The following is a 24,626-nucleotide window of genomic DNA, read 5'->3' as shown; positions in this document are numbered from 1 at the left end:
ATCAACCAAACCCCAGGTGATGATCCAAGATGAAACAGAAAAACGTGAAGTAACTAAACACAAGACATAGAAACTAAAAATACAAGGATAGTTAACCACATAGTTAAAAATGGTTTGGTGTAGAATGGCCCGGATGAGCTTGTGCTTGAGCCTGTGATAGAGCCGGTGCATGAGCGTTTGCTTGCGCTTGTACTTGCGCTTGAGCCTGAGCCTGAGCCTGAGCCTGAGCCTGAGCCTGAGCCTGAGCCTGAGCCTGAGCCTGAGCCTGAGCCTGAGCCTGAGCCTGAGCCTGAGCTGCAGCTGCAGCTGCTGCAACGGCTGCTGAGCTAGTGTTCTTCGCATTCTCTCTCATTAATGCGAGTTGTTGAGACAAAAACGCCTCCGAAATGGCCTTGTCTCTTTCAGCTTTTAGTTTAATTAGCTCCATAGGAGTTGGAACTTTTCCTTTTTGCGGAGTTGACCCATTTGTCTGTGGCTTTTTAACGGTGGCAGCTACTCAACTATATTTAGCATGCAATTTTATAATAAAAATACTTAACCTTACCGTTATGCGGACGCGCTGCGTTCTCTCGCTTGCGCAAACTCTTCTTAATCGCTTCAAACATTCCAGTCCATCGCAGTCGCCTTTGTCCTCGCTGTGCAGTATCAGGAGATATTCCCATTGGAACTAATCGTCTTTTAGTCACCATTTGAGCCCTATTTGTAGCATCCATCCACGACTGCGCAGCTCTAGCATAAGGTCCACGTAGGTCGCTAATTTGAAAATTGGGCTCCAATTGTACCCATCTCTCAAAGCACTCCCATGGTGTTCGACGTTCGATATTAGAATTAATGCTCCAAGATTGTCGTACATTCATATTCGCAGAAACCACCTCCCAATTATACATAAAATCATGTGCCAACTTCAAGAGAGACGCATCATCCTGGGGCAGCCATATTGTCGGTACACCAAACTCTACATATTTCATGTTCGGTGGCACTGGTGCTTTTATGTATACACCGCGCTTAGAGCTTTCACTAACAAATAATGGACTATGCGTGCTATTATTTTGCTCAGGTTCTGCAGAATGGCTTTCCTGGGCTTCACGCTCGGCAACCTCTTGATTTTTTTTCCAAGCCATAAACCTTTCTGGACTAATGCTATTAGTGATCATTGCAAGTCTGTTAACTGGTACTACTGGCAAATCATCAATGAAATCATGATATTGTGTATCTTTCATCAATTCTGAAACAGCTGTTCGAAATTTCGGCTTGGCGTCATTTGGCTTTTGGCTGTCATGTTTTTCTGAGACCTGGCCATTAAAATTCGTTGATTCTGTCTCAATCAGCCCATCTGTCTCCTCTGTCTCCTCTGTCTCCTCTATCTCTTCTGCTATAGATAGTAATCTCGGAGCCCTTGTTTTAACACAGACAGACTTGCCATATGCCCAGTATTCCATAATCGACGATGCAATCTGAGAACATTTCTCGATCTTAAACTTCTTTAATCTCATTTGATCGCTGATATTTCCTTGCATTTCTGTCAACAAAAAATCCCAGTGCGTCTTTGTTCGTTTTGGGGCTTTAAATTTTTGTGGCTGTCGCAAACTCCACTTGCCCTCCCTCTTAAGCTCATCAATTCTAGTGAAAGTCATCATCAACCTGGCTTCCATATACGAAGTTAAAAAATTCTGCGTAGTTAGAGCCTTATGAGAGACAGGTACAAGATTGGTTAAAGGTGATGCCTGTATTGAGTAGAAGATCTTTACCAAAGGCACTGCTGGCTTTATCGGTGGCTCCTCTGATGAAATGAGTTGTGCTATTGACCGTGCTCTTGGATGGGGTATAACTTCACTCGATGAAATAGTACGCTGTCGAACTGGAGACGCGTGATGTCTGGGAGTGATTCCAAGAATCTCACTGACTGGTTTATGTCTAATTGCCCCCGAACTCACTCGAGTCGTCATTCGCTCAACAGGTACCAAAGGACTATGATTAACTGGAACATGTTGCTGTTGCGTATGTGATGGTCTCCTTGTTGGCGTTACTTTCTCAGCATGGCTTATTGCCTGTTGCTGGCGGGGAACTGATTGCGTGGAAGATTGAGCTACTGTTTGCTGATGCTGCTGCTGCTGCTGTATTGCGACTTGTTTATGATCAATTGCCTGTCTGACGGTCTCGCTAGCTTTCTGCTTTTGCACTTTAGTGGCAGATGTTGTATTCGGTAATGAGGTCTCGTCAAATAAATGTCCACTAAATGGGCGCATGCGTCAGTACGTCACTCAAAACATTAACACGCCTGACCCAAGGCTTACCTTTCTAAATCATTCTTTTCTAAAAATGCCATTAAAAAATCATCTTCGGAAGCTATTGTTTCATCCGTAATTGGTAAAAGCGGACTTCGACTGAGGTAGTAAAGTTCAGACAGTTTACGCTTCCGGCCTTTCACAACATCGCTAAAATACGTATCTCAGCACATCTGCTCCATCGATTTAAAATAAATCCATACCTGCATAGCTGGCGTCGCCTTTCGATGTTTTCGAACCGTAATCGATCCAGCCGATCCTATATCACTCCATAAGCAACTTGCAACCTTGGCAACTCATCCCACTTACCGAAGGAATCGCCATGCGTTCAAGGCCTTCTGCAATCCAATTTGAATATCTTTAACTAAAAAATATCTTATTCGTATTTTTTTTATTATAAGCAATCCTATCGGAATTTTTTTAATCAATGCTTGGTGCACATCCTGGGCTTACTGATGAACATCACGTGAACCTTGGAGTAAAAAGACGTAAAATTTTCACGACTTCGCGATGTTTGCTGTCAGCAACCCACAATATATAATAGCTTGTTAATTAATTACAACAAAAAAATTCCTTTCAATCTAATTATGTATATGTTTTCAAAAATTAATAAAATAGTTATTTTTAACTAAACAACAAATAATTCAAAACTAAAAAAAAACGTGTAGGTTTTTTTTTTTAATCTTACATAAGCATGCATTAACTGACGATCAAATCCATGCTGGAGGAAAAAGGCCAACTTTTTTTATCTTAACTAGGACACTGGGTGCCCCTGACGTGTATTATCTATTCATAATATCAAAATAAGAAAATGGGACATGCCCTCATGAATGCTTGGAAACTCATACAAAAACAATAAAAAAAAACAAAAGATTATAGACATCAACAACAATAACGAACGTTAAATCAGTAAATCGCGATATAAACAGTAAGAAAAGTAACACATTAAAAACTATAATTGACAAGCACTGACGGATGCACGGGAAAAAAAATCGCGGAATAAGAGAGCATCTTATGAAGCATCTACTCTGAAAGGATACCGACGCCGGATTTGATCTAAGTCTTGTACTTCAGAAATCACCATTGCGTGGAAAGCTGCCCGGGAGGTTGCCAAGGGGCCAGAAATAACCTCTTGCTGTGTCCACCTCTGCCAGAGAGGCGCGATAAGATCGCAGTTAAAGAAGCGATGGTCTTGAGTGTCTGGACCGCGCTGACACAGAGCACACAACGTAGGGTCTGGCAATTCGGCGCGGTTGTGAGAAAGCAGCCATTCTGCAGAGTACCGAGCCATTGTTGGTATATGCGCCAGCGGATGCGCTAAAAGTCCTCACCATCTAGAGCGTATTGGGGGCACAGCGGCCGTTTCTGGACCGAGAGTAGAATGTGTGTCCGCTGGAAAAGAGATAACTGCACTGGTGACCCATCGTTTGCGTGAAAGCTATCGCCCGGTAAGTGATCAGGCTAAGTCATACCAGGACGACTTGTATAGCTACTTGACAGTACTGGATTTGGTTGGATGCGCAGTACGGTCATGGATGCATGCGCATTTTCCCATTTAGATGCCGGTGAGACGGTTTGCTAGCGGTACTCTCCTGAAAAAAGAGCACAACGAACCCAAGAATCGACTGCGAAATCGGCATCCCCACGTAAAATACTTTGGCCGGTTTGGGATAGGAACAGAGGTCGAGTGTTTGCCTCTTAAATGAGACATGCGCGGACACAATCCTGCCAGAAGTGAGAGAAAGGCTCACAGAGCTTATCAATCCATTTTGCTCGTGCGCCACAGAGTTTCTCTGGGAGATTCCATAATCCAAAACCTCCGCGGTCAACTGGGACGTGGAGCCAGTCTTCCTGAACCCAGTGATGGTGACGTCGATCCCAAATCTTTCTACTGGCTGCTTTCCTGATTTTCTCGAGAGTGGCCGGTGGAGCAGGGTGAAACTGGTCTAGAAAGACGACTTTCTAACAGACAAATGTATTGATTGTCCAGCAGGCCGTTCTAAGGGGAAGATCGTGGATAAAAAGTTGAGTCAGCCGCCTAGTGACTGACTGGTATGCTCTCTCCCATTCCTCCCGAAAATCATCCTTGCTGATGTGAACACCAAGGTACCGAAAAAAAGAAAACCCTGTCGCTTCGAGCAGTTGAGATGTTAGAAAAAGGAAGGACGTACTTCATATATTATATCCATCTAAAGAAAACAATGATACAGGAAAATACTTTTGCAAGTATACAAAAACCTGTTTGAAGAAAACCAGGAAACTATTGGCTTAAACCATTACAATAAATTTTTTTTTTAAAACATACCACTGGCCCTAGGGTTTTTTTTTATCTTAACTAAGTGCCCCTGACGTGTATTATAATCTATTCATAATATCGAAATAAGAAAGTGGATCATGCCTTCATGAATGCTTGAAACTTAAAGACACAAAAACGGCAAAAAAAAAAATACAGGAGATTGTAGAAAAATTGACAGCAATAACGAACATTAAATCAGTAAACGCAATATAAAAAGGGCAGAAAATAAATAGCACATTAAAACGACGTCGGGATCGATATAAAGGTTAGGTTTTATCTTGAAAGAACAATTAAGCCCTCGAATGTATTAGTGTCTAACTAAGAAAATAAAAGATAATCTAATGCATAAACAGATAAAAGAAAGAATGACGGAATGAGAAGAACAAAAAATTGAATACCACGAATGCTAGAGAATCAGGAGGAAAAACTGAAAAGCAAACTAATAAACAATTTTTTTTCTTCTTTTCTGGTTAGCGTTTTATTTTATTCTATTTTACTTTTTTTATTTAAGACTTCATTTATTACTAAGCCTAAAGATAAACGAAAACAGGAAAACACAGAAGTATCAAAAAAACCTGATACGGATAGAAAGGAAACTCAAAAAGAACAAAGAAAACTATCAGAAATTAAGAAAACCAAGCGTGCAAACTGTAAAGTTAGGGTTAGGGTTATATTAAATTAGTCTTAGATGTGCTAAACCTTTAATATTTTTGTAATGTAAGCGATGTGGCGCAGTGGAAGCGCGCAGGGCTCATAACCCTGATGTCCTTGGATCGAAACCAAGTATCGCTATTAATTGTTTTTTTGTAAATTTGTGTTGGAAGGTTAAGTCAGCAGATTTATTATTGCAGGAACTTGAAAGCTTATGCCATTTTTTTTATCTTAAAAAAAACAATAAATGCACCTGATGCGTATTATCTATCTAATAACATGAAAATAAAATTCTTCTCTGGAAGTTCGACAAAATAAAGAAACAGGTAGAGAGTCCAAGAGAAAAAAAAGCAGTAAACAGAAAAATAAGAAAGAAAAAAAAAACACGACCAACTTTTGCATCACACAGAGAACTTTGAGCAAACACAGCAAGCAAGTTTCCAGAGTTTTCAAAGCAATAAAATTTTTTGTCCAAGCAAATTAAATCTACAGACAAGACCCTAATAACATCAGTTTAAATCTATTCAGCTCACAACATGAATTCGCCTGTATCGTCGATTTTCAAACGGTGAACTGCGTCCGTTCAAGTTTCACAATCATCACAACATAAAAAGCCACAGAGCAATATTTCAACAGCCACAGCCGCACTCGCGTCGCCTGCTAGCGATCATGGTCTGAAGATACCTTGCCACATACCCCTAAACGAGTCCACTTTGCAGAGGTTGACCAAGTGATATGATCCTGAGCCGATCGGCAAGATCGTGGTCACCAAAGCCAGTCGTCATCGGTCATGCCGGCAATGGGTGCAAGACAAGATTATTGCCGTGCAGACCAAGAATAAAACCAAGATGGCAACCAAGCACAACAGCAAGCGCAGTACGCATTTTTACCAGGAACTCGGACTTAGTTGTCCGGTTGATGATGTCAGGTCGTCCAGCCGGCCCGTCAGCAAGGGCTTCAAGAAAGCCGGACGGGTGGTGTCAAAATTTTTTTAATTCGTCATGTGCCATTAGCGCACATGTAAGGCACATGACGGATGGGGATGTATATATATACCAAATCACGTCCCCCATAATATGTATAATTATTTTTCAAGTTTTATTCATCACATTCACAGCATCATTCCGCAATTCATCTGTTCCTTTACCTCGATATGCTCTCTTCCCCCCGGGGGGGTCTTTCTTCTTTTTCCTTTTTTTTCATATCATTTGCTGTCATATTTGTTAGGTTTTTTTTTAATAAAATGGTTTGTGAGTTTGAAAGATATGTTACGTTTTATGGCGGTTGGAATGGAATTGATACCAGGTGTAAATATTGTAAGGTATAAGGTAATTAAGCAATTCAAGTTGTCAATAATACATTCTCATTCACTTATTAGGTTAATTCAGACGTTTTCTTGAGAGATGATTTAACCGCGCTTTTTTTTTTTTGGTTCAAAGGTTCGCATTAAAGTCATCAAAATCACCACAAAATTATTAACTTTTATTGAAAATGTGTGGCAAAAGGGGATGCCATTCCTGGAGAAGTGTGAGTAGTTGACTAAGAAAAGCCGGTCTCGATTGGTCGTCAGCAGGAGTGTAGATCGCCACCACGCGTATGAGGACCGTATCTACCCTAAAAAGACCCATGACAATACGTTTGTCTGCAGACTGAGTGGAGGTCCCAGTATATTCGAGAGCCAAATGACTTTTCCACAAAATAGCAGTATGTTCCGCAACTATTGCGCCGCAGTCAGGATGAAGTGCTTGCCAGGTGTCATGTACATGTGTGCGTGATTGAGAAGAAAACAAAAACGGATTTAGCATGGGGGGGGGCCGTAAGCTGCTCTAGTTTCGGACGGGAGGGGCAGCGGCGCCAGAAATGACCCCCGCGATTTGCAGTGTCAACAAGGCGGTGCTTGGGTACAGTCCCGACGAGTATGTAGGGGCGAGTGGCAGAAATAGCATCCGCCATGATTTGCGTGGCCATCTAGACGAACTGGGATGGTGAAAGGACAACCTTCGACCTGGATCTCGAGGGAGTGGGGGGGCAGCTTTTGTGAGATCCGCAAGTTTGACTATCAACTGATAATTGCCGTTATGGGCGAGGGGGTGAGGGGTGTTCGTGTCCCGAATGAGATCAACGGTCTCTCCGTATGGAGCAATGACTGGCTCAAAGGCCTCGAAAGCGGTGCGTTCGTCCTTGAGGTATGGGACGTGACGGAGTTGAAGCACTTGTTGGCTTCTGAGCTCGGATTCGGTTGGGAGAAGGCGAGCTAGAAGGAAAATAGCGGCATTGCTGATCGCGAAAGGGTTGGCCAAAATGTTGCTCACATTTTCAGGGGAATGCACCTCAAAGGCAATGTGGCGGCCGCCGGAAGTAAGTGAGTAGTAATGACAGGGGAAAGGGTAGGTCTCGAAGAATGCCTTGATCAGGTCCGATTCCGTGATGTCGGCGGGGGAGGTTTTGGTAGATGACGGTGTGATTGATTCTGGTTTGCAAAGGAGGGCCAGTCGGGGTACGGTTGGACCCACCGCCTGGGATGGCAACAAACGGAGGGAATATGCTTGGGCTTCTTTCATATGCCCAAGCTGCCTCATCTCCACCAGTGGATCCATAAGCTCAGCCGGCCTTTCGAGCATTACTGGCAAGATAGAATCCGAGCAAATTTTATTGACGATATCGAGCCCCGGTACGTATTTCATCAGCGTCTCGAAAGAAACATCCTCGATGATCCCGCTATCGCGCACGTCGACTCTTGGGTATACCGCGCACTCCATCTCACCCATTACTGGGCCGGCGTCTCACCCCGTTGAAAGTGGACCGCATCTTTCGAAGCACTTAATATTCTCAAAGTGCGGGTGGTCCCTTCTACTGTCCCCGGCCCTGGGACACTACGCATAGGCTCTCCTCAACCGGACCATCTCCCAGATGACTGCCTCATCACCAGCCAAGGCTCTCTCGCCCAAATCACTGACTTCAAGAGGACGCACGTTTCTCTTTCGGCACCGAGGGCTCCGTTGTGCCCCCAGAGCCCACCAAGCGACCAGACTTTCTGGCGAAGACGCTGGTGTATTGTAAATTCGCTCTACAAATGGAATGGTCGATGCGCAGAGGTCGCACACCTTCTCTCGTTAAATCACGCTCTTACGTCTTCTCGATTCAGTGCGGATTGGCTACTAAATCATAATTTGGCAGCTCTTCCGGATCCATCACAATGCGCGCTTTGTCAAGCTGGCCTTGACACCCAGCAACACAGGTTCTACCAGTGCTGTTTCATCGCGCCCCTCTGGGGATCGTGGTCTCTCCAGGAGGTTATGGCGGGTCCTCTCGATATCGGACGTGCGCGGTATCATGCTACGATTGTTACAGCCGTACAAAATCTACATATCTGTAGACGCAGGTACCCATCCCAAAGCGATCCAGCACAGGACGTTAGATGGTTTCAGGATCTGTTTACACGCGCCGCAGCGGCACTCGTCTGCGATTAATGGTGATCGTTTTGTGTTTTCATTATAATATTTATAAAAAAAAAAAAAAAAAATGAATGAATGAATGAATGAATGAATGAAAAAAAAAAGGAAAAAAATAGAAAAAAAAGGAAAAAAAAGGAAAAAAAAAATCCTTGTTGTCGTCTTTGTATCGGATATTTTGCTTCTCTCTTCATCTTTCTGTTATATTCTCTGTTTCTTCGCTCCGTTACACCATTTTTGGTTTATTTTCGTTTGTTTCAATTTGTTCTTTATTTTCTCCTACACTAAGTAGTCAATACAACGTAGGGCATTCTGTGTCCCTTTTTAAGATAAAAAATACAAGACCTTTTTATATGGTGATTTTACAAATACATAATATGGGAAATGATGTGCCAAGCATAGCTCTCCCTTGCCCGCCCTATTAGACAAAAGAACTAATTTGTCCGGCGAAGACTACAATAAAAACCTTTCTATTCATCTACCTTCAATGCGTCTTTTTCGTCTAGAGATCATGCAAAAAAGGCTATTTAGCCGAAGGGCACCCGAGGCCTTACCTGTAAACAAGCGCAGATAAGATGTACACTAAGCTAGCTAGGGTACGGGTGGAGAAATGGTTAGGGTAGAATAGTGACCGTATTATAAGAGGAACGTTCGTCATCCCAATTAAGACTAACTGGTTTGGCATACAGGCTATGAATTCCCGCACCCTGTTACATTACCGGATACCAAATGGACCCTAGAGGTGAAGTGATATCTCGAGCAGGGGGAGTGGTTTATGTATTAAAAAAAAAGTGTTTGATTTACTGTTTGCATGTTCGGATTTCTTAATTTTCTGATGTTTTTTACCTTTTGAGTTTCCTTTTCTTGTCTGTAACAGGTTTTTTTAATATTTCTGTGTTTTCCTATATTCGTTTATTTCTAGGCTTAGTAATAAATGAAGTCTTAAAAAAAAAAATAGACACTAGATGTAAGCACATTGTGTAGTGTAGTTTTGATCAAGTGAGTGGGTACGATTTGTGATTAATTATTTTTTGTGTTCTTATAATTTAATATAACTACTATACAATTTTTGAATAAATCTTGAGGATTAATTAATTATACGAGTGCTGAGACTTGTGGGTGGTTTGCAAAGGATCATAAATAATCGCACGTTCGAACGTTCGAACACGTGATGCAACGTTTCTTTTCAAGTTTCGTCCTGATAGGGGTAATTCAATAAGCAACGAGACTACACGTGACCTATGTAATTACTAATTTATTATGTCATTTTTACATTTCACGTGATCTCTCGTTTTGTGCCGTTTTTGGATTAGACTGCATATTTTACGACTAAACTACATAAGCAGCATAATTTTATTTTTTTTTTCGCGTTTTTTGTTTACATTCGCCAGCATTCTTTTCATCGTGTCTTTCAACATCTTCCCTCGACCTAGTCTTCTAAACTTCATTGTATTAATCGTCTTCTATTAAATTTTGAAATTATCATGACCGGAAAAATTATATTGCAGTCGTTGTTTCCAATTTCAGGCAGTTGAGGACTTTGGGAAGCAAAAGAATGGGAAACAGTACAAAACTTGCAACCGACACAATAAAAAGCGCTCGCTCTGATTCGATGATTGGAATGATTTTATTGAGCTTTGAAAAATTGGAAAAAAGGGGTAAGTAATTTGAGACGTATAACTAGAGACTTTTCTGACGTTGTTGAATCTTGCAGAGCGAAGGCGAGGTAATAAATGGGCAGTTTACGTTCAGTTTGGATGCTTTACCTGTCCAATTTGGGTCACTATCTATTCCGCGAATTTCTGAAGATGATGGAAATAATGACGACTCTAGAGCGTCTGTTAGATCTGAGATGAATGCGGCGATGCGGGAGCTGACTATGATCATTTGGAAGGCAGGAGGGTTTCGTTTCCGCCACAAAAGCACCACTTTTTCAAGCTTTAGATATCATTGCCAATGCTCTCAGGATTTGAAGAATGTGAAAGAGTATCAGTCTAAGGTAAATGATGAGAAGCAGCGGGATGGCACACGCATGAAACGATTTTCATGCGAAAGTAAACTAAGTATAGGATGCTGTTCAAATCGAATACTAGACCTTTAAAAAATTTCGGAAAGTAGCACAGGATGTCGGAGATTTTTGAAGATCAATTATTGAAAGGCAATCTGAAGTTTATAGAACGATATCTGACTACTCGTGAGATGGATGGATTCTTGCTGGAGGAGATTAAGAGCCGTTCAAATAGACGGGTCATGCTCCATACTCAGGGTAGGTATCGACATCCTGCGACAATATTTTTTTAGGCGTAAAGTGACTGAGTTATAAAATGTTGAATACCTCAGTCTGTAACCTTGGGAAGAAATTATTATAATAATGTATATTAATAATTTACGTAATTTGTATGAAAACTTTGGAGTATTTAATTATTTTTGAAAAAGTCACGTGAAAAGTGTTTGCTTAGTGCATTAAGCGGCGTTTTCGTCCTACGTTGAGTCACGTGAAAATATATTAAAGTCAATTGATTGAGCTTAAATTATGACGTGAAAAACTAAATCAGCTTTTACTTTTTACGTTAATTAGTTGTAACTATATGATTGTTTAATTATTGCATTATATAAATAGCTTTAAAAGAAATATTATTGCTTGTCAGTGTTTAATCAAAAAGAAGTCAGTTATGTGCAAGATGAGATTTTGGAAATAGATACGAAGCAAAAAATATTTAATCAAATGCCATCAAGGTCGAGTGCGTCAGCGACTGCGGCAGCAAAACTGGGACCGGCCGTGGTTGAAGGCTCGGAATGCCGCGCCATTTCAGAGTCATCCGATAGCCAGCAGCAAAATGAGAAAGTTCTAAACCGGGAACAGGAGCAAAAGCAAATGAATGATGCAGCATTGGAGCACACCAAATGGTACATGTTGTCGTCCAATCTGCCCATGACTGCTGGTGGGCTTGGTCCGATTTCGAACTTGTTTTCGGTCGTGGCACTGGTTGAAGGTTGGATTGCTGAAGTCGTAACTGAAAATTTGGGCCAGCAAGAAACGATACTGACACACCACGATCGACCGAGTACGATTGCACTGAATGCAGTATCGCTTGCGTTCGGCGTCACGGCAAACTTGTCGTTGCTGATGAACTTTACTGGTCGGATTAGGTATAACTATTCACAAGCCATTTCTATTAGCTGCTTTTACATTGCCAGCATCATTTTGATTGTGATCACAGCAAAAGAAAAAGCTGGGTCGTTTGACAGCATGGTGGAAAAGGGCTTGCAAGTGTATTTCACACAAGCATACTGGAGCGCGATTATCACTGCCGCCATGTATTTTATGTGCGGCGTTTGTCTCACGTGGAACGAAATTGGCCATTTGCTAAAACTGTACCCGGCCAGTTTTATCCTAACCGGGCCACAGCGAAGTTTTATGTTGCAGACGCTCGGGATCGTCATTTGGCTTGCCGGCGGTGCAGGCATGTTTGCTCGAATCGAAGGGTGGACTTACGCGAACGCGTTGTATTATTGCGATGTGACCGTATTGACCATTGGATTTGGGGATTTCGTGCCAACCCAGGCCCTTGGCCGAGCGTTGGTGATGCCATACGCATTAATTGGTCTTCTTTTTGTTGGATTGGTTGTGGCTAGTGTGCGGACGCTAATGCTTTCAGCCACGCGGGAAAAACAGTCGGTAAATACGGCCGAACGCATGCGACGTCACAAGGTAAAGTCAGTGAAGGGTAAGACGTTGTCTGGTGAGGATTCGTTTAATTTGATGCGGAAAATTCACCGGCGAGCCAAACGTCGCGGCATGTGGGTGCTCCTTGCCTTCACGGCGATCATTTTTTTCCTGTTTTGGTTAGTGGGTGCACTAATTTTTTCCAGCTTGGAAGGGTGGACATATTTGGAAGGCGTGTATTTTTGCAGCCTGTGCTTGTTTACGATTGGTTATGGAGACTTTGTGCCAACCAAGCCAGGCTCGAAAGCTTTTTTTGTGGCCTGGTCGTTGCTGGCGGTGCCAATGATGACGATCTTAATCTCGTCCTTGGGTGACACCATTATTGCTGGGGTCATGATTTTTACTGATGTGTTGGGTGATCTGACTTTGAAAAACATCACCACGATTTCCAGGCCGACGCCCGACGTTGATTTTTTAAATTTGTCATATCACAAAGTAATTTCTGAAATGGAGTCTCAGAACACGATGGCGGATAGCTTGACGGTACAAGAGACTGACCAAGAATTTGATCGAGATTTGGAGCAAGAGATTTATTTGGTTGATGCGATTCAATCGGTATTGTACGATATGCGTTTTCACAAGAGCAAAAAATATTCTTACGAGGAATGGAATCGATTAGAGCATGATTTGGATACGCAGTTTGATTGGCTGGGCCAGGCATCACCGATCCGTTTCCCCGTAAATGAGCCTACTATGCTTTTACGTTTGTACTGGGGTTCATTAAAAGAGCACTTGGACGCGCGCCAGCGTAAGTACTCGAAGGTAAGATAGCAACTGGAAGATGTAATTGTACTTGTACTTGTAATTAAAATGAATTGAAATTAAGAACGGTTTGTATTAATACATTAAAAAATAAACCTATTTAGGAATGGAATAATAAGTCGGTGTCATCGATATCGTCGTCGTCGTCGTCATAATGATGGTGATGGTGATGGTTGTGAGGCAAAAAATTGCATGATGTGATTGAAAGCGTCGGTTAAGTGAGAAATGTGTGGAAAATCTAGCGACCGAGCTCTTCATTCTTCACCACCGGCGGCGATCATTTTGGAAGCAAGGTAAGCGTAGATTTTGACCCACGTAATTTCAATCTGAGGCGTGAACCTGTCACCAAGCCTGTCTCTCAATGTTTGGATAAAAATAACACCGAGAAACTCAAAATGTTCGGGCTCGACACCCATAACGTAGGCATGACGGCGACCCATGCGCTCGATAATTTCATCAAGCGCATTAATATTTTCTAGCATGGCCAGTGCGGCATTGAACAAGCCGGACAACGCGGCCGATTGCCGATGAATGTCGGGGAACATGTACTCGAGATCGGGTCGGACCGCAAACAAGTTCTCGTAGAATTGGGCGTAGAACAGGTTGGCCGGCGAGCCTGCAGCGGACGTGGTTGCGTTTTCTGGTGATAATCCCACAGTTCTGCATCACATAGCAACAAAGGTTAGTAATTAAAAAAATAAAAAATATGCTCATGTTTTAAAAAATCTTGCATACTCTTTCCATGATTCCTTGACAGCCAATGCATCTTCCGAGGTGAGCTCAATCTTGATGTCTTTGAAACTAGGCCGGGGCTCGACAGGTGCGGTTGAGGTCGGCGCATAGTTATCGGTTGAGCTCGCAATATTGGTGGTTGCAGATGTTGAAGAGTTGGCCCCCGCACCATTCCTGCCACTGGTAATCTCATTGGCAGTAGTAGGCCTGGTAGGTGCAGAAGCGACTGCCTCGGTTTTCGCCTGGGATTTGGACTTCTTTGACTTCTTTGACTTTGACCAGAACTTTTTGAACTTAAACAAGCCGGACAACATATCTGGGAGGCTTCAACAACAAATTTTGCACAGGATTGCGCAACAAGATATTTGTGATAAATTAAATTTTTTTTATTTTTTTGTTGTCTGTTTTGAATTTTCTGTTTTATTTTTTTGTTCAGCGAGGGGATTTTTTTTTTCCCCTGTTTACCTCTTTAAACTTAATCACAAGTCGTAGTCGTCAGCGAGGTAATGGTTAATACCGTCTTCAATTCGTCTATATTGTACGGGTACGAATTTTGATATCGAGAAATGTCGTACGACCCGAGACAAATTCAGTGTGCACGGTTGCTTTCTGTTTTCGGATTTTATAGTTTCAATGCGGTGCAATTTTGAATTCCCCTTGTTGCCCTGGAAACACAACACGAGCAAACCTCAAAAAAAAAAAAAAAAAAAGCACTGCAATTTAATATCCACTTACGCCAATACCATCCAACCATTATCGCCCCTAAACATGTCCGTACGTTCAACTGCTCTAGTAATTGCCACATCACCACCTGCCAACCTGATGACCACCCGCTTAATCTCGTCATCTGCTATTGGCCGGTCAACGTCACCTAGCATGAACCGGTTCTTCATGTTCACCAATACCTGCATGGCCCGCATTTGATCAGTGCAGGCAGGTTCGACGTAGTTTATACTAGATAATAAATTGTTTGTATTCTCAGATTGTTGCTCACGCAGATGACCATCCGGTATCGATTTGTGTGGTTTTTCTCGATTAACTTCAAAAAGCATCTGTTGCTTCAAAGTTTTGGTTTTTGGAGATTGCAGCAAGGTTTTGATTTTAGCTGTCTGCCGTTTCTTGTGTTCATCAGTCTGGTTGCTTGAAAACTGGTTCATCTTTGTAATCGTCCACGGGTTGTGCAGCCGAATATCAGACAGATAATCCTCGTCGTCATCTTCTAGCTCTGTTTCGTTATCATTGTGGTCAACTGTAGTCATATTTGTGTCATCATTAACATCGGTAATGGTAATATCTACTTCAGTTCCCTCGGGTGACGGGTTTTCGCTTTGAACACTAAAAACTTCCACTTGTTCTTGTTGTTCTTGTTGTTCAACACTCACGTCATCGATAGTTTCATTAAGGACTAGATTAGCAAGGTCATCAAATTCGTCATTGGCTTCGTCTTCATTGCTCCCTTCTGTGTCGTGATCATCGTAGATCGAAGCTAATACATCCGCCCACATTTGAAACGCCGATTCGTCATGAAAAATCACGTCATCTTTTCCTGGTTCAACGTTCACGTCATAACAAACTCTATCTCTTGGAGTCTTTATATTACAAAATACTAAGCCTCGATTTGTCGTCCTCATCTTGTCTTTCATAACCTTGGCCAATTTTTTGACCGTCGGTAATACTGTCGATAATGGCCTGCCATCAACTGCATACAAAACATGCTTAAAATCGCGTCGTGATGGCACTTTCCAATTAGCCGTAAGCTTTGGAACCGCAAATTCAATGCCCCACCCGTCGTCAAACTCAACAACACCAATTTCAGTTTCTAGTAATACGTCGCGGCCCAGCGTGCTCGCGATCGCGTCAGCAACAGTCTTTCCGCCCAAGTATACGACTGATGATGAGGCAGATCTCGTCAACCTAAAAACCAGCCGCAAATCCCGGTGCAACAATGCAGTTGTTATCAGCATGGCCCTCACGGCTGCTATCGATTTCTTGGCCGCCTTCTCAAATAGTTTTCTTCTCACAGGAAGTCCTGCAAACAAATTAATCGCCTGAACCGATGTGCCCGCACCAGCTGATACATTCTGACAATCAATCCTGCATCCGTTTGAACCCACGGTCCATTTCTCAGCTACCAAATCGGTGGCAGTCCTGGTTGTGACTGTGACCTTGCTGGCAACTTCGACCAAACTTGCCAGTGCTTCACCCCTGAACCCTAGCGTCTGCACAACATTGTCGGTCAAATCTTCAAACCGATTAATCTTCGATGTCGTGTGACGCACGCACATCGCGTCCCTGTCGACATCCCTGACCCCACTGCCATTGTCCTTGACTTGCAAGTCCCCAACCGTGGTCGCGTCCAGTTCGATCGCGATCGTTGTCGCACCCGCGTCAAGGGCATTATCGATCAGTTCCTTAATAATTCGATCAGGAGTTATTAAAACTTGTCCAGATACTAACGTTCGAACTGTCGTTTCCGGCAACGGCGATATTGCCATGATTTCTGCGTAAAATCAATTTTTGCCAGACGCGTCTGCAAACCAACAACGCGCCTGCTGTTCTGTTGCGCATTAAGGTTTGGCTTTTCTGTTAGGCCCCCAACTTAAATTTAACTGAAATCCATTTTTTTGAAGACAAACACATGAGTTAACGGATTTCACAAGCTCAGTAATAGATGATTGCACTTTGAAAAGCTGCACAACGACAGTGATGGGATCGACAAGTAGCAAGTGGGTGTTTGTCCAATTTGACACGTGCGCATTATGGAAACCCGTGCCCGTGCCTAACTTGCTCAAGCAGTTACAGACACATTACTTATTTATCTACACATCCACATCCATAGCGCTGGTGATTTCTAGTCGTGGAAGATTACGAGCACTCTTTGGAAATATTCAGTTTGTGTTTTAATTTATATCAGATAGATTAAACTTAAGGATAAATACGTAGTTAATTTGATTAGAAAACCAGCCATGTCGGATTGATGCCATAATTGCCATGTCTCAGCATATGTTGTGTGTATAATATGTTGCTCAGTTGCAACCTAAAGTTAATCAAACAATGAAAGTTTTGAGTGGGTAAACAAAAAAACGGCATTAAATGAAGAGTATAATATTTTGAATTTGAAGTGGCCAAGTGTTTTTCGAAAAGCAGTTAAGGCATGGCGAGATTAAGCATGGAAGCATGTAGTTAAAGGACATGGTCGTTTAGGCATGCACTTTTTTTCGGGATGGAATTTTGATTGAGCCTTTAACAATTCACACTCATACGAAATTCGGTTTAATGACCACAAAATTAGAAGCTTGAATAATTTCAAGATACACAAAGAACACGCCAACTCTAACGCCAACTCTAACGCCAACCATGACAAGACGCTACCCGCTTGGTTAAGCGAAACAAGCCTTTCATACGTTATTAAAGCTCATTGCCATTATGACAATATAAGCTACAATCAACTTCTACAATCAACGAATGCTAAATTCAAAAAGGAAGTCGCTCATGTTGAATCTAAAATTTCGTGTGTTTTACGTTAGTCTACTATTCTGTGTCAATACAATCGAAGTAATAGTAAATCATGTTTTACAATATCTACAATGAAATTTTTTTAAAAATACTTTATTTGACATATAAAAGCAACGCAACCCATGAAAATAATACATACCATTTGTTTTCAACAATTAAAGCATTAAACAAGTGCACAGAAATCAAGTTCTTTTTTTTTTTCATAAAAAATTAGGCATTTTTCAATTAAAAAATAAAATCATTTTTTTTTGTAAAGTTTCTGGTTTTGTACTTTTTTGGTTTTTTTCGTACGGTTTTTAATAATTAAATATTAAACGTGAAACATGAGATATTAAAAAAGCAATTTTTTTTTGTAAAGTTTTTGTTTTTCTGATTTTATGAAATTTTAAAATTTCGGGTTGCGTGGTATTAATATATAGAATTAATGATATCGGAAGTTGAAGAAAAGAAAGAGAAAAATATAAACCAGCTTAACTGTTGACTTGTTGTTTTGCTGATGTCTGAAAATTTGTTTGACAATTAAATAGCTGTGCAACTTGCATTTTTGATGGTTGACTCTGACAGTACTTCATAAACGTCTTCAGTGCGGGGGGTCACTGGATCGGTTCTCTCATTGTCACATCTCTGTCGTCATTTCTGTCATTGTCATTGTCCTTGTTGTCGATCCTCAAACTTTTTGCCTTAATCAAACAGGCAAACATGATAATCAGGTATATTTCAGCTTTTCTTTTCAACCACTGCGCCCGGCGCCGCCTAGTGGATGCATGCGTCTGGCCAAGGACAGGACAAATTGCCAGTCCATGTCCAAAACCAGGTTCAACAACGCCACGTGTAAACATTGCACCGTTGCCGATGGCGTATTTCTGAAACCTTTGTACACAACAACATACTCCGTCAATTTCATCGGCATCAGTATCGGCCTCGGCAGTGGCGATGGCAGTGGCGATAGCAGCGGCAGAGCCAACGTGGTGATTGTTGACGACGCAACGTCAGAAACGGTCAACGTCCTTTGGGGCGCCCAATGCGGACCCGGGATCATGCGCATCGAAATCACAATTACCGAAAGTCCAGTTTCTTTTGAGCGACCGGTTTCTGTCAAAACAATAAGATTCGTTGTGCGCACGTCGTAAGTTGCTGGGCATTGGCATTGTAGCATGTCATAGTACACGACCGTTAGATCCGTGGTCATGTCAGGCCCGTATTCATACACCTGCAATCCCGTCTTCGTAACCCGCGGTTCATCATTGCCGGTTATCTTCGTCGTCCTTGTCGTCGAAAATGCATAAAACGCAGGCACAGGCCTTATCGGGCCGGTCGTTGTCGCCGTCACTACTTGCAACCCGGTCGCGGTCGTGGCCATTTGCGCAACGGGAGCTTTGACAATATACGCGATGAACAGTGAAATGGCTATTTTGCCAACTTCAGTCAAACAGTACATCGTGCATTTAACCAGTTCCAACGTATTTCGACCGACTGCACGCCATGCCTGCGCGTACGGAGCCGTCGCGACCGCGCCGGTAACATTCTGTACGAGCAGCACCAGCAAAACGCCGAACAAAACGGCCAAAAAACGCCGACGTTCAAAGAACGTGGTTACACCAAAAGTGTAAAATTTAAAAATAAGATAAAGCCATCCTTGTTCTAGGATAGCTAACCCTGCATGTCCGAACATTATAAATGCCCAGAGTTCGAACTGCGCAAGGGTCAACAACAAGAATGGCCTAAACCAGACAGGGAATATTTGGTAATATTCCCTGACTGCCTTGATCAGTAAATAATTACACATTTTTTTTTTTTGTTAACTATGAGAATAAGTAAATGAACAATGAACGGAAAAGAAAGAGGGAAAGAAGGGAAGTGCGCGGTCGCGCGGTTTTTGTAAACATTTGCCGTGTTTATTTTTTCAGTCCCAGCCAATTTTGCAATGTTTACATTTGCACTAAATAAAGAATGGCATGTGATTTTTTTTAAAGAAATGAAAAATTTTTGATTTTTCATATGCATAATATGCAGTTTGACAGCCCGCTTAGACGAATTATTTAAAAATAATCATATCATTTAGTTTAACGAGTTCGTCACGTCAATAAAGCGATCTTGACATTTAGTTATATGTATAATTAGCATCAAGGTACATTTATATAAATCATTCGTGGCGACATGTACAATTGAAACCCACAATAACTCTTGCATATGTAATCTAGTAACTTCAATTTTTGAAATATCATTAACGTACGTAACAACCGTGCAAATGCGACCAGCACAAAAAATACCTTTGAAATTTATTATTTGCCTAATTCTTTACCTCTCCAATTCGGGTCGCTATCTATTCCGCGAATTTCTGAAGATGACGGGAATAATGACGACTCTAGCGCGTCTGTTAGATCTGAGATGAATGCAGCGATGCGGGAGCTGACTACGATCATTTGGACGACAGGAGGATTTCGCTTCCGCCACAAAAGCACCACTTTTTCAAGCTTTAGATATCATTACCAATGCTCTCAGGAAGAATGTGAAAGAGTATCAGTCTAAGGTAAATGATGAGAAGCAGCGGATGGCACACGCATGAAACGATTTTCATGCAAAAGTAAACTAAGAATACGATGCTGCTCAAATCGAACACTCGACCTTTCAATTCATCATAAATGGCATAAGCCTTATGAAGACATCGAACTGGTGCTAAAGGTGCGGGAGTTTATACAGTCACAGGTGTCAACCAAATATATCGGGAAGTTCGATTTCTGCCCGAAGCTAAAGCTGTGACAAGACATCCTTATCGCTGGCAGAAGGCTAATCCAGATCCGCTAATTTCTGCTAAACTGCTTCTCTCCGAAGATAGTGCGTATAAGGAACATTATGATGTCTTCACTTCAGAAAACCTAAAAGCATTGGGCTTTTATGCTTTTGAAGTCATACAACGACTCCAAAACTCAACTGCCCATGGAACCAACAATAGTGGAATGGACTTATTCGCCATATTAGTTGAAGTTGAAGGTACAGGTGTTCCTCTTGCATATTGTCTAGTAGAGCATTTGAAACTTTCTCAGGCCGAGCTAGCAGAGAATAGACCAGCCCGTGCCAACCCAGGAGCGATGACGCATATTATTTATCAGTTTCTTGAGCGACTAAAACGTTATGGAATCTAACCGAAGTTCTTTGGGATTGACAAGAATGCTGCCGAAGTTGCAGCAGTTGGCACGGTATGGCCGGATCTCAAAATTCAGCTATGCTATTGGCATGAAAAACGAGCTTTAAGCATGAAGCTTAATTCATCCAAAAGTGCCAACACGCTAAACCACTTCAAACCGGTGAAAGCGCAGGAGTTGATCCCAGATTTGGAGATATGTTGGGGCTCGTCAGGAACACGTCGACCTGCGAGCCATACATATGGCAATTGTGATTGTCCATCGCAGCACACAGTTTTTCAGGAGTCGGGGCGGCCGGAGCCAGCAACTAAGGAAGAACGGGATACGGTGATTGAAATATTCTGCCGACATTTCAACGTTCATCCCCTGATACCTGATGCCAACGGGACATATAAATCGTCAGAAACTTTGCATCGTGAGTGTGCTGCAGAAATGTACACATGATGCAAGGTGTGAGACTATTACCGCCTTTGAGCATACCTTTTCGTTAACTGGTACTCCCCGGCACAATGGAAACTGCGGGCCCGAGCCGCGAATCCCACAGAGATCCCAGTACTGAAAATTACGATGATCGTTGAATTGCATTGGAGAATTCTGAAACACGACTATCTCCATAGATTCAACCGGCCTCGTGTTGACCTTGTTGTATGGATTCTGACATCTCGCGTTCTCCCAGATGCAATTCATCGAATGAAAGCGATTGTAAATGGGGAAATTCGCATATTCAAGGCAAGCTGGCGTGAAGCATTCAAAAAGCCATGAAGAAAAGAAGCTTGTAAAGAAGTTATTCCCGAGAAGTTAAAGGAATATCACACAAATCCAGTCACCTGGGTTTGTGCCTGCAAGTACTTCTTATATAGTCGCTTTCTTCTGTGCAAGCACATCGTGCATTGCTTTCAGCCGCCCGATCAGAGAGTGTTTGAGACTTGTAGCCGCCAAACATCGTCTCCTTTCTGGAAAACAGAGCAGTTGGTTTTGCCGCCTGAATATGCAAATTCATATGAAGGCGGTGGCTCGCAAGATGATGCCGAAGAATCAGCAACCGATTCGTTGGACAGCAGCTCGGAGATGGATAGTTACGAAGAGTAAAGTAGTGACGGTGATGAGTCCATCGAAGCCAAAGTGGAACAACTTTCGGAAAGTGGCACAGGATGTCATTAGAGATTTTTGAAGATCAATTATCGAAAGGCAATCTGAAGTTTATAGAACGACATCTGGCTACTCGTGAGATGGATGGAGTCATGCTGGAGGAGATTAAGAGCCGTTCAAATAGACGGGTCATGCCCCAAACTCGCGACACCCCATTTTCGATGGAGATTGGTCTAAATACGACGTTTGGGCACTAAACAAAAACACCATTATTTACCATATAAACAATAAAACAACTACATAAAAAAATACACCCAACCCATATCCATTAAACTCCATAAATATTTTTGTGCCGTTCTAAAACGTTGCTATAATACACGTCATTCACGTTGCTTCACATTAATAATAAAAAAAAGCTGTAATCTATATCTAGTCAAGATTGACTACTAATGGATAGCAACGCTGAATTTTATGAGGTTCAATTGATACAGAACCATACGTGCTGTCTCCGGTAGCAAACGGTTCTGAATATGAATCCTCATCTTGAAGAAGTTCGGAATGCAACTTCGCAGGAGGAATCCAACCATATATTCTAGACATTAATAGAATCTCACGCTCATCATACAGTTCAATGAACTGCTGGTCAAGAGGCCGAACCTTTGGGAATGCGAAACGGCGATATTCATCAAAAATCATTGTAAGCGACCAGTCCATGAGTTTTCGAAGACATCCCATTACGCAACCGGTGCGATGTTTTCCGCGGTTGCAATGAACCATGACAGGCTGATTTGCCGGGTTCAAGATAATCTTGAGCGCGGTTGTGACCGTGGCATCGTTGACATTAACGAATGGCTCCTTGTTTGCAGGCATGCCGACCTGAAAAAACTGAATATTATTTTCCCTTAAAAATTTTCTATGCTCTTCGGGATATGGATCCGATACCAACACGAGAATACTGCGCAGATTCTTTGTTTTTAAAAACTCAAAATTTTCTTTGCGAGGAAAGGATGACCTGTATATATTGTTCCGCACGAGAGCAAAATTCTCCGGAACAATGTACCCTTCAGCGTCTGTTAAAGAGCTTTGAGTACGGTCAAATTCTTTTTTTAGAGCAGTAACAGAAGCTATAAAATAAAAAATCAGCATGTAACGAGCATGACCAGCAGTTGACTACATACCATGTCCATCAAGAAGCACTGCATCGATTTCTTCACCCTTCTCAACAGCGTGCACCACTTTGGTTTCTGTTGACATGATTGCCGTGCCTGTCGTGTGCGGGTTGATCCCAACAACCATCACACCTTTGATCGTCAAAAAAAAAAAAGTGAAACTCTGTCGTGTGCTTGCTTGCGTTATATATATAGTTGTTTGTATATTGTTGCTTGTATATTGTTGCAGCTCAAAAAGAAAAAAGTATGAGAAAGGCTGCAACGGTGTTAGTTAACCAAATAATAGGTTAAAAAAGACAAGCCATTCTGCCAGCAATATTACAAGATCCAAAGTATATAAAACGAATTAGGCAACGAAGCACGCGACTGAGACGGATGGTAAGTAAATAAAAGTACCTTTCACTTGTAGCACCCTATCTTTTCTGGATTGAAAAATGAAACAGGCAGGCAGTGGGAGTGAACAAAAAAATTAATTGCCCAACACGCAAAAATGGCAACTAGCAGTCAAATGAAACCGGTAGTATTATTTTATTTATACTTGCTGGCACGTGAACCCGGAAACGAGCTCTGCAGACGGTCAGGCAGTGTGACCCGCGAATAATACTGTTTATAAGGGAAAAGGAAAAAGGAAGTGAATCCACTCCTTGTCCCTAAAAGAGCAGTGCCGATCAGACGTTGACGATGCAGGCAGAAACGAGAGATTGCGGTGCTCAACCGTGACGACGCATTCGAGGGCCCTTTTTTTTTTTTTCCCTTTTGACTGCCAACAAGAAAAGTGTGTCGACATTGAATGGCATCTGAAAAGGCACCGAAATGTCATCCCCAGTTTTACGGTGCGCAGGGTAAAAGCGCCCGCGAGGGAAAGGGTAGCTGCTTCCAGCTTAAATATGCACCGCGCTGCTTCTTGATTCGGCTGTAAACCGTCTGAATGCGGCAATAATGACTTTGCCCATCAGTAACTCTGGAGAGCATTTTCGATAGGGTTTTGCTTTTGCCGCCCGGCTCGGCTTTGGACGGAAGATCGCCCAATGAATAAATATTTCCATTTGGCTGAGGTCATGTGATGTAAGTAAGCCGGTTGGGTGCAAACCGGTGACGTACCAGCACTATACGTTATTTGATATCTCAGTACGATGACAATATGTTTATTTGTCGAATGAATGTGGCCATGCATCTTGAGCACAAATACTAAATATATCACAGATAATCCTCGTCCTCCGTCGTCACATTCTTGCTATAACAATCCCCGTAATAATCATATTTTGGTCCTGTTAATGTCTGGGAAGAAAAACTCGCGTCCGTAAATCCCGGCGTTTCCAAGTGCAAACAGCGACAATACTACTGGCCACGGCCGGAGCTGTGTGACGGCTCGCTTGCCGTTCACAATCAAATAGATTGTACTCCATGCCGACGAAAACCCCGCGCCGTTGATTATGTCTTGATCGTATACGACATATCCTGCACAACAATGTCAGATTATACAAGTCATCACTTTAATTTAAAGACCACCGTTGAACCATACCTCCAAGCCCTAATGCTGCTGCAAATCCAACACAGCTCCCTGGTCGAGGAAAGTAATTACTTACTGACCGGGCTCTTGGCAACGTTGCCAGTACTAAAAATGAAACGTTAGTTTAATAAATATTTTTGCTTCCCCGTTTAAGGCCTTCTAAATATTTCCATACATGCTGCAGAAAATCCCCAAGCTGGCAATGAAGTTATTGCGATTCTAGACAGCGTTTGCGACAGATCTGATTTAGTGTTTGAAGGAATAGTAGAGTCGTCGTTTTCCGCATTAGCCATC

At 42.3% G+C, this 24,626-nt stretch overlaps 9 protein-coding genes and 1 non-coding gene across 10 annotated transcripts; 3 read left to right on the top strand and 7 right to left on the bottom strand.

Annotated features, from left to right (window-relative positions):
* Positions 1-259: 259 nt before the first annotated feature.
* On the bottom strand, positions 260-2,900 carry V1514DRAFT_329443 (uncharacterized protein). The gene is made up of 4 exons (XM_066927341.1): positions 2,595-2,900; positions 2,489-2,544; positions 2,295-2,435; positions 260-2,232 (listed from the first exon to the last, which is right to left on the bottom strand). Exons 1-4 carry the CDS (start codon positions 2,607-2,609, stop codon positions 507-509), a joined length of 1,938 nt encoding a protein of 645 aa, XP_066783811.1. The 5' UTR covers positions 2,610-2,900; the 3' UTR covers positions 260-506.
* A 2,401-nt stretch (positions 2,901-5,301) lies between these two features.
* Positions 5,302-5,373, top strand: V1514DRAFT_t41. Its single transcript has one exon. It is a non-coding gene; the product is annotated as a tRNA-Met (tRNA).
* A 1,685-nt stretch (positions 5,374-7,058) lies between these two features.
* Positions 7,059-7,853, bottom strand: V1514DRAFT_329436 (uncharacterized protein; the record flags this gene model as incomplete). The annotated part of the gene is made up of 1 exon (XM_066927340.1): positions 7,059-7,853. The coding sequence occupies one exon, from the start codon at positions 7,851-7,853 to the stop codon at positions 7,059-7,061; it is 795 nt and encodes a 264-aa protein (XP_066783810.1).
* A 940-nt stretch (positions 7,854-8,793) lies between these two features.
* V1514DRAFT_329432 (uncharacterized protein) lies at positions 8,794-9,010 on the top strand (the record flags this gene model as incomplete). The annotated part of the gene is made up of 1 exon (XM_066927339.1): positions 8,794-9,010. A coding segment is annotated over one exon (179 nt), but the record flags the coding sequence as incomplete, so codon positions are not given.
* A 2,585-nt stretch (positions 9,011-11,595) lies between these two features.
* Positions 11,596-13,182, top strand: V1514DRAFT_347174 (uncharacterized protein; the record flags this gene model as incomplete). The annotated part of the gene is made up of 1 exon (XM_066929289.1): positions 11,596-13,182. One exon carries the CDS (start codon positions 11,596-11,598, stop codon positions 13,180-13,182), a length of 1,587 nt encoding a protein of 528 aa, XP_066783808.1.
* Positions 13,183-13,304: 122 nt separating this feature from the next.
* Positions 13,305-14,427, bottom strand: V1514DRAFT_40307 (globin-like protein). The gene is made up of 2 exons (XM_066930005.1): positions 13,909-14,427; positions 13,305-13,833 (listed from the first exon to the last, which is right to left on the bottom strand). The coding sequence occupies exons 1-2, from the start codon at positions 14,217-14,219 to the stop codon at positions 13,428-13,430; spliced, it is 717 nt and encodes a 238-aa protein (XP_066783807.1). The 5' UTR covers positions 14,220-14,427; the 3' UTR covers positions 13,305-13,427.
* Positions 14,428-15,431: 1,004 nt separating this feature from the next.
* V1514DRAFT_271082 (histidine kinase-like ATPase) lies at positions 15,432-16,400 on the bottom strand (the record flags this gene model as incomplete). Its single annotated transcript, XM_066924822.1, has 1 exon — positions 15,432-16,400. A coding segment is annotated over one exon (969 nt), but the record flags the coding sequence as incomplete, so codon positions are not given.
* A 1,720-nt stretch (positions 16,401-18,120) lies between these two features.
* On the bottom strand, positions 18,121-19,246 carry V1514DRAFT_329412 (uncharacterized protein). Its single transcript, XM_066927338.1, has one exon. The coding sequence runs from the start codon at positions 19,205-19,207 to the stop codon at positions 18,152-18,154; it is 1,056 nt and encodes a 351-aa protein (XP_066783805.1). The 5' UTR covers positions 19,208-19,246; the 3' UTR covers positions 18,121-18,151.
* A 2,836-nt stretch (positions 19,247-22,082) lies between these two features.
* On the bottom strand, positions 22,083-22,907 carry V1514DRAFT_319498 (tyrosine phosphatase family-domain-containing protein; the record flags this gene model as incomplete). Its single annotated transcript, XM_066925946.1, has 2 exons — positions 22,083-22,777; positions 22,832-22,907. The coding sequence occupies 2 exons, from the start codon at positions 22,905-22,907 to the stop codon at positions 22,083-22,085; spliced, it is 771 nt and encodes a 256-aa protein (XP_066783804.1).
* A 1,170-nt stretch (positions 22,908-24,077) lies between these two features.
* Positions 24,078-24,625, bottom strand: V1514DRAFT_319497 (uncharacterized protein; the record flags this gene model as incomplete). Its single annotated transcript, XM_066925945.1, has 3 exons — positions 24,078-24,280; positions 24,345-24,437; positions 24,508-24,625. The coding sequence occupies 3 exons, from the start codon at positions 24,623-24,625 to the stop codon at positions 24,078-24,080; spliced, it is 414 nt and encodes a 137-aa protein (XP_066783803.1).
* Between the last annotated feature and the right edge of the window lies 1 nt (position 24,626).

Source organism: Lipomyces japonicus (genome assembly GCF_038497905.1).
Source record: "Lipomyces japonicus strain CBS 7319 unplaced genomic scaffold V1514scaffold_15, whole genome shotgun sequence".
In the NCBI taxonomy this organism is placed as follows: Eukaryota; Fungi; Ascomycota; class Lipomycetes; order Lipomycetales; family Lipomycetaceae; genus Lipomyces; species Lipomyces japonicus.
The sequence above is the reverse complement of the archived record's forward strand: the minus strand, read 5'-3'. Positions and strand labels throughout refer to the sequence as shown.